This window comes from Fundulus heteroclitus, chromosome 9 (genome assembly GCF_011125445.2).
Source record: "Fundulus heteroclitus isolate FHET01 chromosome 9, MU-UCD_Fhet_4.1, whole genome shotgun sequence".
NCBI lineage: Eukaryota > Metazoa > Chordata > Actinopteri > Cyprinodontiformes > Fundulidae > Fundulus > Fundulus heteroclitus.
This window is the reverse complement of record NC_046369.1, coordinates 9514605-9534008: the sequence shown is the minus strand read 5'-3', so window position 1 is coordinate 9534008 and position 19404 is coordinate 9514605. Positions and strand designations below refer to the sequence as shown.

General features: G+C 39.7%; 1 protein-coding gene across 1 annotated transcript; it reads left to right on the top strand.

Annotated features, from left to right (window-relative positions):
- Positions 1–3405: 3405 nt before the first annotated feature.
- On the top strand, positions 3406–8602 carry LOC110367817 (interferon-induced protein 44-like). The gene is made up of 8 exons (XM_036140984.1): positions 3406–3486; positions 4596–5118; positions 5343–5391; positions 6011–6206; positions 6302–6454; positions 6540–6711; positions 7381–7481; positions 7917–8602. The coding sequence occupies exons 2-8, from the start codon at positions 4647–4649 to the stop codon at positions 8109–8111; spliced, it is 1338 nt and encodes a 445-aa protein (XP_035996877.1). The 5' UTR covers positions 3406–3486; positions 4596–4646; the 3' UTR covers positions 8112–8602.
- Positions 8603–19404: the final 10802 nt, after the last annotated feature.

Here is a 19404-nt window from a genome sequence, read left to right as displayed (position 1 = left end):
ACTGGGGTGGTGGTCCCCTATTTAAAAAGGGGGACCTGAGGGTGTGTTCCAACTACAGAGGAATCACACTCTAAGCCTCCCTGGTAAAGTCTATTCAGGTGTTCTGGAAAGGAGGGTCCATCGGATAGTCGAATCTCGGATTCAGGAAAAGCAGTGTGGTTTTCGTCCTGGCCGTGGAACACTGGACCAGCTCTATACCCTCAGCAGGATTCTGGAGGGGGCATGGGAGTTTGCCCAACCAGTCTACATGTGCTTTGTGGATCTGGAGAAGGCATTCGACCGTGTCCCTCGAGGGATCCTTTGGGGGGTACTCCGGAGTATGGAATACCGGGCCCTTTAATAAGGGCTGTCAGGTCTCTGTACGACCGGTGTCAGAGTCTGGTCCACATTGCTGGCAGTAAGTCGGACTCGTTTCCGGTGAGAGTTGGACTCCGCCAAGGTTGCCCTTTGTCACCGATTCTGTTCATAACTTTTATGGACAGAATTTCTAGGCGCAGCCAAGGTGTTGAGGGGATCCATTTTGGTGGCCTTAGGATTGCGTCTCTGCTATTCGCTGATGACGTGGTCCTATTGGCTTCATTGGGGCGTGATCTACAGCTCTCACTAGAGCAGTTCGCAGCCGAGTGTGAAGCGGCCAGGATAAAAATCAGTGCCTCCAAATCCGAGACCATGGTCTTGAACCAGAGAAGGGTAGAGTGCACATCCTCCGGGTTGGGGAGGATGTGCTGCCCCTGGTGGAGGAGTTCAAGTATCTTGGGTTCTTGTTCATTAATGAGGGGAAGATGGAGCGGGAGATCGACAGGCAGTTTGGTGCGGCGTCTGCTGTGAAGCGCGCGCTGTACCGATCCGTTGTGGTGAAGAGAGAGCTGAGCCAAAAGGCGAAGCTCTCGATTTACCGGTCGATCTACGTTCCTACCCTCATCTATGGTCACGAGCTTTGGGTCGTGACCGAAAGAACGAGATCCCGGATACAAGCAGCCGAAATGAGTTTTCTCCGTAGTGTGTCTGGGCTCTCCCTTAGAGATAGGGTGAGGAGCTCAGTCATCCGGAAAGGACTCAGAGTAGAGCCGCTGCTCCTCCACGTCGAGAGGAGCCAGTTGAGGTGGCTCGGGTATCTGGTTAGGATGCCTCCTGAACGCCTCCCTGGTGAGGTGTTCCTGGCAAGTCCCCCGGGAGGAGGCCCAGGGGAAGACCCAGGACACGCTGGAGGGACTATGTCTCCCGGCTGGCCTGGGAACGCCTTGGGATTCCCCCGGAGGAGCTGGCCCAAGTGGCTGGGGAGAGGGACATCTGGGCCTCGCTACTGAAGCTGCTACCCCCGCGACCCGACCCCGGATAAGCGGAAGACGATGGATGGACGGTCCAAAAACATGAGTTAGGTTAAATTAGTTATTCTAAATTGCTCTTAGGTGTGTCTGTCAATCATTTCTGTATGTCTTTCTGTTTCTTCTCACCCATTGACCACTGAGATCAATGAGGCGAGCAGTAGGGTCTCCATATCCCCTCCACCCCACTGTGAGAGAATGGATAAATGTATGGAAGTTCCCATATCAAACCTCCATCCATTATTTGTACGCACTTAGCCAACTGCACTACTGTACTGCCCAAATGCTAAAATTGACTTAATAAAAAAAATCTACAGAATAATATGACCAATGTTTTTGCTTTTTGCAAATTGCTGCGGTATGTTGGTCAAAGTTGAGAAATGTGTCCACCATTGTTCTTATCCTGGTAAATGATTTCACCACTGTGAAGTCAGTGACATTTTTTTGAGCTTTTGAGATGTCATTAGTTGCCAACAGGTCAAAACATGAAAAAACTATTAAACCACAAAATGAAATTGTAGCATGTGGACATAATTATAGCATGTTATTGCTAAATCATGAATGCAATACAAATTACTGTGTGTTGGGTGAAAAAATTAACTAATTTTATAATGGTGCTACCAAAAGTAATTTCTAACTTCTGGACCTCTTTACTGTGTTGCAAACACATTCTCCAGGAATAATAAAACCTACTCTAGAGAGAAAACACGCATCTCAGTAGTAACTTCTGTGACTGCTCTTGTAAAAGCAAATGAAGGATCAGTTCAATTTTATACGTGTACACCCAATAGCACTTGAACAGGGTACTTCCTTAAATCCTCCAAGCAGCTTACTACTAGATTTCACTGTCTAAGCATGACTCAACTTCAGAGTTTAGCGTAACCATTTATTTTAATACGGCAGACAAATAATCACAAGGCACAGCGCTGGATTCTTACAACTATATTACACAGGCAACTTCCCAAAGAGAAAGAGCACCAATCTAATAGAAACATGTCTTTTGTTATGTTGTGGGTGTCTTGAGCTGACTAAGTGAAAGCATGCCTCTAAATCACAAGGAGAGCAGATCCATTAAGAACTCCATACAGCCTTTTCTAATTAGACTAGCTTTAGCTTTTAGCATCAAAAATAAACAAACCATAACAATAGCAAAGGCCCTGCTAACTTTTTTTTAATTTAATTTTTATTCCAGTATTTTGACATTACACATTGGTGAAATAATGTATTTTAATTCTATTTCTTTATTTGTAGCAAGACATGTTTAATCTGTTGTACATTTGTTTTTTCAGGTATATCCATGTCTTTATAACACAATTACACAAAGATTCACTCTTAAGCAGAACAAAATGTGTCTGACAAAAGCCTTTATGATCGATACTAGACCTGAAAGTAGAAGTGAAACAAACAAAAAAAAAAAGAGAAAAGAAAACATTGTTGTTTGACTGAAAATGAAAGTTTCATGCTCTGACAAGAAAAAGCCATGAGATTCAGGAACATGTGTGGACACAAACCAGCCTAATTCAGTTTCTCTAGGACAGACATGTTGCAACACAGATTTTCTCCTGGTTCAAGTCAAAAGCTTGTCATATATATGAGTACAGGTAATCTTACATTGCAATTCAATTAATTTGAAAATAAACAAGCCTTGTTATTTAAAGTTAGCTTTGCCAATTTAATTTAATATTTGGTGTATTGAAATTAAATTGTTTATCTATTGTTTCTGTGCATCAAAGTTAACAGGAAACAGGAATCGGTAAATATTTCCCTCTCTATAGTTTCATCCATATAACTACACAGAAATACAGTAGATTCTTGCTGGAGAAGGATTGAGACATACAATGTGCAGCTCTACAGTTCCTGTTGCGGTCAGGTCTAGTGATGTACTTGGCAAAACCAGAGGGGGGAAAAAAGATAAAACTCTAGTGGCTCAGTTTAACGGAACTTGAAAGTATCATCTGATTTACTGGAAAAGCTTTGAGATGCAGGAACTTGCTGGTATACCTAACAAGCCAGTCCCTCTGTCTTTTCAAATGAGAAGCATTGTCCAAATTTTAGTTTCACTTTTGCTCACTGCAGGAGAGTTTTTTTCATGCTTTTCCATTCTGTCTCACAGTGACTGAGCTCTGCCCATCACCCCTCAGCTGTCTCTACAAGAAGCAAGGTAAGTCTCACAGTAAATATATCAAAATCATTGTTTAACAACATTTTCTTTTTCTGCTATGTGTTTTTGCTTACTGGAGGCAATACATGCATGTTGGTTGGACAACTCACACTTGGATGGCAGCCATTGAATAGGGTTTGGAAATATGCTCTTCTTAAACTTACAACCATCAAATTCTGATGTATTTTAGTGCAGCACAGTGGAGCGAGCAAGAAAAAATGTTAACTATTTGTTAGGCCATTGTTGAATCATTAAAACGTTTGTAGAAATGTCGTTGTGCTGTTCGACACCTACAATGAAAGTGAAAAACATGGAAATTCACAACAGGCGAGATTACCAACGTCTAATAAGAAGGAAGTTTTATGGTCACATATTGAAAACGCATTACACCAACTGGAACAGATTAGGTGCAGATATTTTAGAGGGGAAACAACATGAATAAAAAAATACTAACAGCAATTTTGACAGCAAAATAAGCCCCAACTCCAAAACAAAGCATAAGAGGCACAAGTTTTGTAAAATGCTGAAAAAAATGCTGTTCCAATTGCTAAACAGTTTTTGAGCATTTTTCTAATGTTTGGATTTATAGGATTTATATTTTTTGTTTTAGCATTTATAGGACGGATGCAGCTTCAAATGGACCTTAACTTTTGTCCCTGTACATAATATGTACTAAGAAGAACTGCTGTGATGTTTCCACCAGTATTAAGTATGATTTTGTTGTTGCCACCTGCTGGCCCTGTGGCGTTTTACACATTATCTGCAGACACTTAAAATTGTCTTAAGCTGCTGCAAATTGTAATTCAACAGTGAAAACAACATTCTATTCTGTAACCTACCTTTAAAAAACTAGGAGGTTTAGGTAGCCGGAGCAGTGTAAGTGTGAATAAATCAACAAATTAAGATTATCGGTGAAGCAGATCTCTTTGCTTCAAATCATCAGTAACCTTCATAAGTAATCTACAACAGCAATCTCCTACAGATGAATAATGTGCTTTTAAAACATTATGTGAGTTGTTGTTTTGAACTTTATTCAAATGGATTTCGTCCAATGGTAGTTACTTTTTCACTTTTGAACTACACAATCACTTTGCTCTCTTTGTTTCCAGATAAACAAACGTCAAAGGCTCCTTCAGCAGATTTTAGATCATCAGCCCATCATGAACTCCAGACTAAGCAGGAGCCAGGAGAGAATTATCTGCTCTGAGCTGGGGAATGTCAAACTGAAGCTGCTCTATAAAGCCACGGTCCACGGCTTTACTGGTGCTGCCTTCCACCAGCGATGTGACAGCCTGTCACCCACTGTGTCTGTGGGCTATAATGTCTCTGGTTACGTGTTTGGAGGCTACGCCAAGCAACCTTTTAGTCAGTCTGGGCAGTATGTGAATGATGACCAGGCTTTTCTTTTTGATTTGACTGGTGGAAAACTCAAAAAATATCCAGTTACGAGTGCTGCACACGCCATCAGAATGATTGCCAACTGTGGTCCTTATTTTGGAGAATCCTTAGTTCTTGTTAGCGCAAGCCTACCAGTGACTTTCAGCAATCCAAAAAGTTATTACAACTTCAATCCTGCAGAGATGCACGGCAATGACCTAAATCTAATTGAATGTGAAGTTTACCTGGTGGAAGGTGAGTTTTCTTGGGAAAATAGCATTTCAACCTCTGTGAAATTTTAGAACAGAAATCCTAATAAGCTACATGTGATCATTTTATATTAATTGACACTTTCACCTGGTTACAATGAACTTTCATCCACCTGCTAATTTTACACACTCTTTTGGACAAGTTATGTTTTACAAGACAAAAACTGCGGATGTTACAATTCAATTATTCAATTATTTGCTCTTTAACAGAATGTACTGAATTTGAGACACCATGGAGGAATGTAATTTGGGAATCTGAGTAAGTGCAAAAGTATTTACATGCCTTGAACTTTGTCCACATCGTGTCAATTTTTGACAATGAATATTTTTCAAAATTTTATTCAGTTATTAACAATCTAAAGAGTGGCATGCATGCATATGTATCATGCCCTAATTTATCTCATACCCATAAATAAAATCTTCAAAATTGAATGAATTACTAAATAGAGATCACGTTACAACAGTGTGGCTTCGTAGAAAACAAGTCTGGTCTCCCAGTAAAAATGTGTGGCACATTATAAAGCCGTCAAGCAATGATGGAAAAGAATTTCACCTAGAAAGCTTCAACAATTTGTGTCCTCAGTTCCCAAACGCTCATTGAGTTTTAAAAGAAAAGGTGACGTAACACAGTAGTGAACGGAGTTTTTAAAGCATGTTGCAGGCTTTAAATTTATAGCAAAAAATTATTTTTAGCAATTTAGATATTAAATGTCTTGTCTTTTTAGTGCATTCAGTTTTATAAAGGTTGAAAAGAATATGCAAATCATTGAGTTTTTATTTATGTTTTACACAACTACCCACCTTTATTGGAATCGGGGGTGTTTTATGCAACAGGTCTACTGGTACCCTCTTCTCAGTAATTCAATGTTTCTCTACAGGACAAGGACAGAGCTGATGGAGAGCATCAGAAAGTACAAGCCCCCTGTCCGTTCTGTGTCCCAGGCTCGGGTTTTACTCATTGGACAAGTTGGAGCTGGAAAATCCAGCTTCTTCAACTCCATCAACTCTGTATTCAGAGGCCATGTCACCAACCAGGCCATGTCTGGCTCTTCCGCCACCAGCCTCACCACTCAAGTCTGTCTCTGCCGCTCATTTATGTAGTTTCAAGTGTCTCAGGAAAACTATCCTATAATAGTATTTTTCTGGGTTATTATTCTACCTTTTCTTAGTTTCGAACCTACTCTCTGAAAGATGGACGAGGAGGCAAACCTCTACCAATCATCCTGTGTGACACCATGGGACTGGAGGACGGCAAAGGGGCGGGACTTGATGTGGATGACATCGCCAGCATTCTTGAAGGACATATCCTGGATCATTACCAGGTTGGGCCCTTGATTATATACTAGATAAAGGAGCATTACCGTAAGCTAGTGCAAATAAACTCCCATTTTTCAAACATCAACACAGTTCAACCCTTCCGCTCCGCTGCGTGCTGAGGTTCACGGCTATCGCAAGTCTCCAGATCTCAAAGACAAGGTCCACTGTTTGACCTACATCTTAGATGCTTCCAAGGTCTCCATAATGCCCGCAAGACTGGCAGAAAAGCTGGAAGCCATCCGCAAAAAGGCCAACTTGCTGGGTCTGTAGAACTGAGCTATGCCTTACTGAAATTATCATGTGTGCAAACTTTTATTAAATTAGCATAAGTGTGTTCTTTGCTAAACTCAATATTTTCTACAGGTAAAACCAAATGATGATACACACAGCATAAAAAGATACAACCTTAAAAAATCGGATGGTGTTTTGAATCAAACTAAACTCTGAAGAGTGACAGAGCTTATTTTTTTTATTATTATTTTAAGTTATCACTAAAGATAATAAAACCCACTTAGCAGTTTCAGCCAGCATCTTGTGCTTTTTAAAACATTTACAAATACAGTTTGCACCAAAATACAATCATATCTGGAATAAAGAACCTGCTCTTGCCTCAGAAATAAGGTCACTGGATCATACTGTTCAGGAATAATTGTTTGTGTTGTTCGGGCATTTAGCAAATAGAAATAGTTCCATGTAATCTTAGCTGACTCAAAACAGGAACAGGTTTTGTCTGACTGAAGGTCAGACATTGAGGAATAAGAGGATTGGTGTCTTCTTATACAGTTTAAGTCAATGGCTGCATTTATCTGTAAGTGCGAAGGAGATCTGCTAGATAAAGTTCCACTTGGTTAGGAAACATTATTTAAACTAGTCAAATGCTTGAGGCGGATAAAACCTGCATCAGTTTGGAGATGTTATCTTGTGTTTGCAGGTGTTCCTCAGATGGTTGTCCTGACTAAAGTCGACGAAGCCTGCCCCTTAGTGGAGGAGAGTCTGACAAGCATTTATCATAGTATCTACATTAAGAAGATAGTGAGTATTTTCAAACACAAAAATATCCTATCAGATTTTTTTCTTAAAGGGGCCATATCATGCTTTTAATGCCTTCTCTCCTTACAGCTATTAACAATATGGTCTTTAGTGGAGCGCTAACTGCTAATACTGTGTGTGGATGTGTAGTTGGATTAAATGCAACATGGCCATTCTGACTGCAGGCGCGTTAAGTTATATCCAATATGGAAGTGGCACGAGTTGGGTATTTTTTGGATGAAAAGATCAGAATTGGGTCGTTCACACTGCCATGAAAAAGAAGGTTATGGGTCACATTTCCCTGCAGTTTGAAAGTAACCCTGGCGACTTCAAGTACACAACAAAATGTGTTTAGGGGCTAAAAAAGTGGATTTTGCATGATATGTCCCCTTTAAGTTTAGAAAACTTGAACAGAAGAAATTGTGCTCTGTGATCCAGATACAGGAGGCCAGCTCCAAGCTTGGTATACCAGTGTCCTGCATTGTACCAGTGAGAAACTACACCGAGGAGCTGGATTTGGATCTGAACACGGACATCCTGCTGCTCAGCGCCGTCATCCAGATGCTCCGCTTTGCTGATAACTTCTTTGATGATGTCAGCGACCAACTGGGCAACCTTAAAACAACGGAATAAGGGTTTATGATGATGATAAATGGGGTTTATAGCAGCAGAGTTCAATGTTCTTCATATTATCAGAAAGTTGAGGGAGCGTTTATACAAAGTTTTATTGGAAATTTGGTTATTGTTAGCTCAATTAAAACAAATTGTCTTCCATTAATATATTTTCATCAGATTAATGAAAAAACTAAAACAAACATGTGATACTAACTGTGATGGCCAAACCCATGGCCACACCTTAAAAATCGGTACCACACATGCACCTTCACTTTTTCATCTACCAATTGGTATTCGTACACTTTAGTTTGCAACAAAACTTTATTCTTAGTTTAAGTACATGCTCTATTTGTAAGCACACATATTTAGTTCATCTCTATTTGTTCACTGGATTGCGGATAGGCCCGAAAACCTGAAGTCACTGGCCGCCATCTTGCTACTCCCGTTCTCTCACAGATTCCCATAGGATTTGGCTGCAACAACAAAGCAGTTTTCTGGCTGTGGGAAAACGTTTCACAGGTAATTTTACAGTCAATAGATGTGCTAACACTATCAAGTACTGAGAAAGTCATGTGCTGAAATATTGTGCAAGTTATTTATATATATATATATATATATATATATATATATATATATATATATATATATATATATATATATATATATATATATATATGTGTGTGTGTGTGTGTGTGTGTGTGTGTGTGTATGTGTGTATATATATAAAACATGCAATATATTTCAGCACATGACTTTCTCAGTACTTGATAGTTTTAGTACATAACATAAAAGTATATGGCATTTGACATTTTATAAGTCTTAAGCCCCCCCTGAACATCAGAAAATAATAGTTGTTCGATGCTGTAGCGCACATATTCCCTAAGTATTGGAGGAAAATAGGGAGTACCTGTTGTGGCCCAGCTTTGACATCTCCAAAAAATCCACAAGGGCCACAGATGCACCTTGGACGTGTAATTTACGCAGGCAAAAATAAATCCATTTTCCAGGTAAAGTCGTTTAGTTTGTGGTTTATTTCTCTTTTGCAAGCAAGCAAACAGAAATTGACAAACATTTTTCTTCCTGCTTCTCTTGCGCTGGTAAAAAACCATACGCCCACCCAGATGCATCCTGGTCCTACCACTGACAGCGTATTTATAAACTTAATCCACCCAAATTGCTCATAACTAACCAGAAGCAAAGAAAACTAAACAACCAACACATCATCTCAAAACAAATATCAAACAATAAAGTAAAATAAATAACCTTAACTAGATTATACACAAAAAATACAAATTTAATTAGTAACAACAAAAAATAATTGGCTCCTACAGTACCAATATGGCGGCTGGTGGCTTAACAGCTACGTGTACTACCAAAGGCGAATCAGCAATCCAGTGAATAAATAGAGATCAGTGCTCAGATCTATTAAATACAGGGAGGGGAAATAGGACTGTTCCACCTGCTGTTGCTGGAAGGGGTAGTTTGTATTTTTATTTTTTATTTTGCATTTCACTTAGGGGTTATATTTAGAGGTTGGTGTGTTGTTGTTTTTTTTTTTTTTTTTTCTTTTTTTTTCTTTTTTTTTAGTTTATTGCCAAACTTAACTGTACTGCTTTGCAATTTGTGAGTGTTTGTTTGGTTTTAATTTTGCCTATTGTGTACCCCTATATATATCCTTGTGTGTCATTTCTTTGAGAGATCAGTTATGTTTGGTTGTGCAGTCAGCTAGCTTGGCCACAGGTTTGCTTAAGCTAAATTTTGTCTTTCTGTTTGGACCTCTTTTATTACTCTGGAACCTACAGTTTTGTTAGTTTGGCTTTTTGGATAAAAAAACAAACAAAAAACTTTTGAATTAATCCCTGTGACTCCTCATGCATTGCACTGCTCATACCTCAATCGCTCACACGTGGTGGCAGTGGTGGGATCCTTCAGCTGAGGAGGCAAGTTTTCCTTTTTTTTTTCTCTCTCTTTTCAATTTTTGGAGTATTTCCCCACTGAACAAAAATCTTATGAGCCATGCAGAATAGTGTTCGGTCAAGGAAAGGAAACAAATCAGAAACCAAAGAAGGTTTGCAACAATTGGAGAGAGAGAAGGTAATGGAGGAAGGACCTTTAGTCATGGATGACACTAAGGGTGAAGATTCAAGACAACCAACTCTGCAGGACATTGCTGGAATTCTTCAGACCTTCATGGCACAGCAGGAGGTTCAGGCCGAACAGCAGAAAGAGGAATCCATACAGCAAGAAAAGCGTTTTAAAGGTTTGCAACACCAATTTCGGCTTCTCCAACTGGAAGTGCAGGCCAGGACAGCCCCAGTCCCTGAGCCCACATCAACTGAAGCAGAGCCTGTTGCAGTTCATAATGGTTCCCAGATTCCAGCAGCATCTCTACCTGGGGACTCTGGCTCAGTCTCCAGTGTAACAGATCACTCTGTGTATGTTCATCATCCTAAGTTGGAAAAATCATTCAAAAATTCATCTTCCTGCTAGTCTCCTTGCAATATTTAACCCTGTTGTCTTTCTCTTTTTGTTGTTTAATTAATGTTTTAGGTGTTTAGACCTGACACAGGTAAAAGACCACCTGTCTGTTATCTCTGTGGACAGGAAGGTCACACCAAACCTGCATGTCCCAAGAATCAAAGCAAGTTATCTCAGACGTGTTTTCAGACTGTCAAAGCAAGATATGTGGCTTCATCATTGATTCAACTTTTCTCAAGGGTTGGATTCCCACAGGAGATTTTGACTGATCAGGACACTAACTTTATGTCAACACTGTTGAAACAGGTCTATAAGTTGTCTGGCATCAGGAGCATGCGGACAACCCCATATCGGCCCCAGACCGTTGGACTGACGGAGCACTTCAACCAAACTCTGAAACAAATGCTCCGTAAGTTTGTTAATGATACAGGGTCTGATTGGGATCAGTGGCTGCCATACCTACTTTTTGCCTACAGGGAAGTTCCTCAGGCTTCCACTGGATTCTCCCCATGTTAGCTCCTTTATGGCCATGAGGTGAGGGGGCCTCTGACCTCGCTGAGGGACTCTTGGGAAGCAAGAGGAAGACATTAATATTATTTCATACATTGTCCAAATGAGGGATAAATTACAGCAGATGAGTGAACTGGTTCAGAAACATATGGCGGCTGCGCACCAACACCAAAATGCTTGGTTTGACAAGAAAGCTCGCCACAGGATTTTTGTTCCTGGCCAGAAGGTTTTGGTAATGTTGCCAACTTCTGACAGCAAGTTGCTTGCAAAGTGGCAGGGGCCTTTTGAAGTTCTAAGGAAACTTGGACCCACTACCTAAGAAAGTCTCCACTTCCAGGTCACCAGCGAGGGAGTGGAGTGCTCCATGTCAACGTCCTTAAGGAGTGGGTTCCATGCCCTGAAAATGAAACAGAAGTGTTGCTTATTCACAGTGTGAGTGAAGAGGAGGAAGTTGATGATTATTTGCCTTCAGTAACACCCACTGACACTGTATGACCAGAGCTCAGTAAACCATGAAAGGCCCCTCCCCCCCTTTGGTGGTCTGAAGACACGGTGGCGTTCCATCTTCTTAAGGGCGCTGGAGGTCCGCCCGACGTTTACCCCAAAAGTAATCACCGCCTGCCACAATATTTGTATAGAGGCAGGGGACCAGCTAGACGTGGAGGATGAGGAGGTCGACCCAGAGGAGGACGGCAATCCGGCGGCTGAAGACAGGGAGCGGCTCCAGCTGGCTGCATGTTTAAGTGAACATGACTACATCTGACCTAACATAGATCAGTTGGAGTCATGTTCACATGCTGCTTCATTTCATTTTTTTTCACTACCTGTAAAAATACATAAAATAATCAGTAACTTAATTTCCATTCCGACTATTTTTTAATTTTATGTTTGTAGGCGTTGTCTATTTGTATAAGATGTTAATAGAAGTTATTTCTTTGTTTTAAACCATGTTAGTAACTGTTAATAATTTGTTGAATATGTTACACCTTGATTCTGTTCCAAAGATAAAACATTTGTCTAAAACAAATGTCTGTTTTGTTCATATACTGTTACTATTGTTTTCTTTCCCTATTTCTCCTCTCAATTCTTCGTGTCCTCACTCAGAAGAAACTCGCTTACATTGGAAAAACATTTATAGAATTTATTTATAGATTTTATATTAGGGCTCGACGATATAGAAAAAAGCATATAGATTTTAAAAAAATGCATATGGATCCATAGATAATCATCAAAAAGATTTAAAACCTGGCTCTTATGATATTGCTAAATGACTTACTTTTAATACATCACACACAAACACTAAATCCCAATTAAATCCTTATTTAACCAACATTTTTAACCATAACTGAAAAATAACTCAAGTTAAGAGACCTGGTTGATGTCATTAAATACTGACAAAGAATAAACTAAAGTGACCAGTGAAATGACCAAAATAAATATAACAAATAAATAAACAAATAGAAATGCCTATTTAGATGAGTACACTAGTTACTCCTCAGGTTCCATTTTCTTTCTATATAGTCAATTGAGAGGCTGATGCAGGGCTGATGTCCGAGGTTGTGGCGTGTAAGGACACAGATTGCAGCTCATTTTGCACTGATTTCCGGCACTCGTTGCACAATTTAGGGAGCGCTGTTTAAGAAAAACTTGCAGCCCGGAACTTTATATCGCGGATCAAGAGTGGCAAGTAGTTGTTTGAAGCCAGGTTTCTCAACATCAAGCATGTTACTGCATGCTTGACGTCCTTATGCCGCTTGGACGCTTTTTCATTTTATCACAAAGAAGGGAGCCCAGTTTAGCTGCTATACCTGCTTTGTTTTTGAAGAAGTTCGATAAGATTCCGATGACGACGCGGTGCCGCGCCGGGGCTGAAATGGCTCGCGCTGCTGCAGGTGTGAGCGGTTTACGCGATGAAACAAGTTGGTTGTGTTACCAGACTTTGTTTTTACCGGTTCCTTGCGAATTTTACAAATCACTGTGGTTTATTTCTGTCAGACTGGCAAACTAGTAAAACCCCGTTTTGGGACAGTTTCCTCTGCCGCTCCTTGCTGCGACATATTCACGTGCTCTGTGTTGTAGTTTGAGAGGGCGGCGCTTTGTGACGCCGTTGCCTGGATCCGCGATTACGATTGGTTGAGAGCAAGCAGTGACTGCAGCATCAACTAATACAATAGGCTAAGAGGAAGGAAGGAAAACTGTCTCTATATCGAACTTTCATCAACCTTTTTTTTCCTATTGCGCCACACGTCTATCGATCGATATATATTGTTATTGAATTATCGTCCAGCCCTATTTTATGTGCTGCTGTCATCCTTGGGAGACACTTACAAGTTATTCCAGCAAGTATTGAGTTATTAAAGCAACACGCGTCAGTCAGATAAACACAAAACAAATAAATCAGAACCAGCGTTACTACGCACACTACTAGGCCGACAGAAGTGTACTACAGACGGACTAACATTAGCCCTGGCTGCGGTTTCCCTTGGAGGTCTGCGGGTCACTCTGGTACGCTCAACGTCGGACTTTTTCTTTAAATTATGCACTCTGTAAATAGGGAAGCTTAAAAGTATAATGTTCTCACCTCAAACGATCTGAAAACGTACTTTTGAAGAACAGCAGCAGAAAAGGCACTGTGATCTCTGCGCTGTCTCGAATCAAGCTGCGGCCGCAGTGCATTCTGGGAAAGTTGTCAGTCTGAAGAACTCCTATCTTCGCACTCTGTGCTCGATTAACCAGCCTTGAAAACCGTGACATCAGACCACTGTTGTGAATTTGTATTCTCAAAGAAAAACTCCATATTCTCAAACAGCCGCTGCTGTTTGGGTTCATGAAGAGTAAAGCACAAATTTAAACTTGAAATTTGTATTTATTAGTTATTGAAGTTAAATATTTAAATTGTATGTTGTATCTTTTGCATGAGATTTCAATTATTATGAGTTTACAAATGTGTGTTATGCACAACTTCTGACTAATATGCACACAACTGTCCTTTTATGTACAAGTTTCTTTTGACAGTGATTTTCCCTCATACCCGCTCAAAACCAGTCTGGCGCGCGCTCAAAACCGGTCTGGTGCGTGCTCAACTCTGGAAAACTCTTCTCAACCCACTTTCCTCTCGCTCAGTACCATCTCTGCTCGTGTGTTCGACCTGCTCCTTCCACGCTCAACACCAGCTGTGTGCTCGTTCGGCTGTTTCTCCGCTCGCTCGACTTCAATAACTGTTCACCCCACCAGCCAATCACAGACAGGTTTTTTCCATCCAGTCAGAGTATGGCTTGCAAACATTGCACTCAGATGGATTAAATCAAAATACTGCAGCTTTTGGCAGAAATACTAAACATAACGGTGGGATTGAAGAAAAAAAAGAAAAACAAATAAAAAGATTAATTGTTGCTACAAGTAAGCCAAAAGGACAAAAGAGGGTCATTTTTTGCCATAAACTTTACAAGATGATGCAAATTACCGTCATCCTCTTCATGTCCTCGAAAAGCAAGTCCCTGTCTTGCAAGATACCTTACACAGCCCATTATTTCCAATAGACAATGTCTGGCCTCCTCCTGAGCTTTGGCCATTGCATTAGAAAGCTGAGTATTAACTGGGGCTTGCTCTATACCATTAACAGTAACAACATGATGGTGTGCTCTTTTGGCTTGATGCCGATTAAAGCCATCTATGGCATTTTTCCAATTATTGAAACCATTTAAGCAAAAAGCAGGGTAATTCTTTTTCTCTTTGGATCTGGCTAGTATGGCTTACTGCCCATGTCCAGGACACTACACTGACTTGCCTGAGGTCTACCTTCACTCAAACTGGCTGTCCCCTAAAGAGCAAAGAAAATCATACAACTCTGTTTTCACACTAGCTGACAAATTAACAACAGCTCCAAAAAAAGACCATTCCTTCATTATTAAAGCAGTTACATTAACAACCTCATCTGAAGCCCTGATGATCCAGGAACATCTCCCTCAGCCTGCTCTATACTGTCCTGCCTTGACATTTGAGTTTCCTAAGTACAGTTAATCAACAAATATATAAATCAAGCAAATTATACTAAAATTAATTTGGCATCATTTGTGAGCTTCAAAAGAGATCACAGAATCCAATTACTCATACTGAACAAAATTAAACTGTCACCTAAAGCCCTGAAGGTTCGGACACTTCTCTCTCTACCTGTGCTGCAACATCGCCACTCATTGTTTTAGTTCCCTAAATTCAGCCATATCAAATACAAATTGATATTTATATTGTATATAAATAAAAAGTTGCTCCTTAATTCGTAATTAAAATCATTTAGACATCACCTGAAGCACTTAAGGGTCAGCTGCTTCACCTTCAAGCTGCCCTGCATCATTATTACTGTATATCTGTGTTTCCTATAATCATTTAATGTTACTATTATACAAGTGTGTTTTTAGGATTAAAGGATTAAATGTAACACAACATTTTATATCATCCTATGATACTTACTGTCTGCGTGTTAAAATAGCTCCTTATGTCTCTTTTCTTTTTTGTGGCATCATCTACAAAGCACAACACTAAGTATAAGCCTAAGTTTATTTAAATATAAAATCACTTAACAATGATTAAAAGAAAATATAACACTATCTTATCTGTAATGTAATAATATCAAAAATAAACAGCCAGATTCAAGCATTTTACCAGACACTAATGTTTGTACTGATTTACTTATGGACTGTGTGGAAATATATGAAAAATAAAATCAATGTAAATGGTGTTCCTCTGTTTGTCCTTGTCTTTATCCTATTTCTAAAAGTAGAAATAGTCAAATAAATAGCACTATTATTATGTGGAACCCTAATTATGCTTTCTAAACCAAAAAGTAGCAGATGTTTAAGCGTGTTGTTATACTCTATAAAATAAATAACACCTGCTATTTATACCTGAACTGCAACAATATGGAGGACCAAGTGTACCATATTTAAAAATAAATACAGAAATAAATAAATGCTCAATAAATAAATATGCATACAATTAATTGGCACCAAAAATACAATAAACAAATAAATGTAGGTAGAAATTAAATTATACAGTGAGACATAAATGTATATATCTATTTTATTTAGCTACTTTATTTATTAATTACTTGTTTTTTTAAGTATTTATTTATAATGTTATAATATTTGTGTCTGTTTTATTCTCTCTTTGTATTTTTTGCCTTATTTATTTCTTCCATGCTATTTATTTCTGCCTGTCCTTTTTACATTTCTGCCTGTCGTTTTTTTTACATTTCTGCCTGTCGTTTTTACATTTCTGTATGCATTTCTGCCTCATTATGCAAATGAGGAGGGGGTGGGTCTTAAGGGGTAAACTTCTGCCCATTAGTTGGTTAGCATTTGACTGCATCCGTCGAATCTACATCACTTTTCCCCGCCATAAAGCATTCCTCCATTGTTTAGCAATGTCAAACTCAGCAGGCAGATGTTCAAGGCAAGGGAAGGCAAATTTATTTATATAGCACAATTCAGTACAGAGACAATGCAAAGTGCTTTACATGATTAAAATATAGGAATAAAAGCCAGTAGGGATAGAATGTAGAAACAAAAAAGAACATTTAAGAACAGTAAAACAGTTTAACTTGAACATTCAAAGGCAATTTAAAACAAATGTGTTTTTAATCTCGATTTAAAGGAACTCAGGCTTTCCGCACTTTTACAGTTTTCTGGAAGTTTGTTCCAGATAAGTGGAGCATAGTAACTAAATGCTGCTTCTCCGTGTTTGGTTCGTGTTCTAGGTAGAGTAGTAGGTGCAGAGTAGGCTGGAGCCAGAAGACCTGAGTGTTCTGGAGGGTTGATACACTGATAACAAGTCTGTGATGTATTTAGGTGCCAAGCCATTTAGAGATTTATAGACTAACAGAAGGACATTCCCTTTTTTCACTTCTAACTGCTGGAGCATTTCTCCACGGAGATTTTTTCTTCCCGGAAAAAACCTTCACTTTAACTGGAGCAATGCAGTCAATGATATCTGAGACTTTAGACTGAAAGTTATCTACTAGCTCATCTACTGAGTTGCAGCCCAAGGTTGAAGTATCAGAGTAAGCTTGAATAAAAGTTTCCGCGGCATTGTCCTTAAAGGTGCGTTTTCTTACAATGTCCCTTTGGCTAAATAAGTCACTGGTAATTATGCTTTCAAAGGTAACAGAAAAGTGATCAGATAGGGCAACATCAGTTACATTGACGTTAGAAATCTTTAGACCTTTAGTGATGATTAAGTCTAATATGTGTCCCTGTTTGTGCGTTGGCTGTTTAACATGTTGAGTTAAACCAAAGTTTAAGTGTGTCACACAGTTCTTTTGCACTTCTGTCTTCAGGGTTGTCAACATGAAAGTTGAAGTCTCCCACAATAATTAAACAGTCATAGTCAACACATATCACAGACAGGAGGTCACTAAAATCCTTAAAAAAGTTTGATGTGGACTTAGGAGGCCTGTACACATTCAGAAACATAGTTCGTCCCGGGCTCTTTACCTGGAGAGCCAAATGTTCAAAAGAGTCAAATTTTCCCAAAAACACCTTTTTACACTTTAGTGAATCATTAAACAATGGTGCTACTCCTCCACCTTTCCTTTGCTGTCTGCTCTCACAAAGAAAATTGTAGTTTGGAGGTGTTGACTCCATCAGTATAGCTGCTTCACTAAATTCATGCAGCCATGTTTCTGTTAAAAACATTACATCAAGATTATTGTCAATAATGAAGTCATTAATTAAAAGGGATTTTCCTGACAGAGATCTAATATTTAATAAACCCAGTTTATTTGACTTAGTGGTTGATGATGTCTCTGTGACAGGTCGCATCTGACAGTTTATGACTTTTAAGTATTTGTTCCTGTTTATCCTTTTGTTTTTCTTATTTCTGCCACGTATTATCACAGATATTCCATAATCTCCGGCAAAAGGCCCAGGCTGATGCTGGGAACTGTCATGTCTGATAAACGTGTGGCCAGGGCCCAATCTGTATCACAGTGAATAATTTGGAGTTCCTCAGTACCAGAGTGTTCTGTGATACGTAGAGGAGGAGGATCTGAGGCTCTGAGGCCTTTGGAAAATCCTGGTTTATTCACAGCGGAATGGCTATGTGGAGAGGATGTCATCTGTAGGCCAATCTTAAATACTTTGTTCATGTTGTGAGAAAATTCCAGAAAAGGAACTTCTGGGCTTTGTGGAGAGGAAGGGGAGGTGGGTCCAGTCTGGACCGGTGTTTGTGACGATGGAGTTTCTTGGTCCTCTCTTCGCCTGCTGAGATCTGGGATGAATTCTCCTGTAGCTCTGACATAGCCTCTTTCTGTGTAATCTTTCTGGCCATCTTTATCTTGGCTTGTTCGGGCTGCACTGGGCTTATCATTTGTTTTGGCACTGGGTGTACTTTGTTTTGGAACAAAGCTGATGATGCATGGTTCACAGAATAGAAGATGTTTGAAATCAGCCGTTTTGCACCTGACCTATTTAGAGAGAAACCATCTCTGTTGATCAGATGTCTTCTTTCCCAAAAGATGTTAAAGTTGTTGATGAAGGTTACAGTTGTTTGTTTGCAGGTTTTTTCCAGCCATTTGTTTAGCATCAGAATTCTGGAAAAAATCTCATCTCCACAATTAACGGGCACATGAGGGCCACTGAGAAACACCTTGACATTCAGGCCATCAACAAAGTTCAACAAACGAATGTAATCCTCTTATAATACTTCTGATTTTCTTATCCGGATATGAGTTTTTCCAAGGTCGGGCGTTCTTTCAAGACCCTTGGAAGGATGTCGGTTATATCGGACACCCAGCCACAGTTCCTGTCGTTATAAATCAACACCTCTGTGCTTTTCTTGTTACAGAAATGTTTAATCCCCCTTACAGATCCATTGCATAATATCAGGGTCCTTGGCCCTGTGGCATGTCTTAGAACGAAAATCGTTGACATACCTCTGATTTTTGTCCTCCTGGGTCACATTTTGGAGCGGAGCGAATCTGTTTAGTAACGGAATTCCAGCATTTCCAGCAGGTTTACTCCTATCATTTGTTGTGAGAACAGCCCACTGTTGTTTCACTTGTCTTGGGACATCTCTCTGTTGTCTCGGCCAGTTTTCTTTGTCTAGGTGTGGGGTTCGTTGATCCTTTGGTCTTGCACCCAGAGTGGTCCAGGGATTCTCATTTTCCTCAGGGAACTGTTTGTTCGCTGAGTCGCTGGGCTGGTGGTCACCGTTCTGAATCACAGGCAGGGTTGTTTCATTTCCATGCGCAGCGTTTACATCATAATTCACTTTGAGTCAACAGATTTTCTGTTCCATAACAGCTATCTTCTGTAAAAGCTTGTCAAAA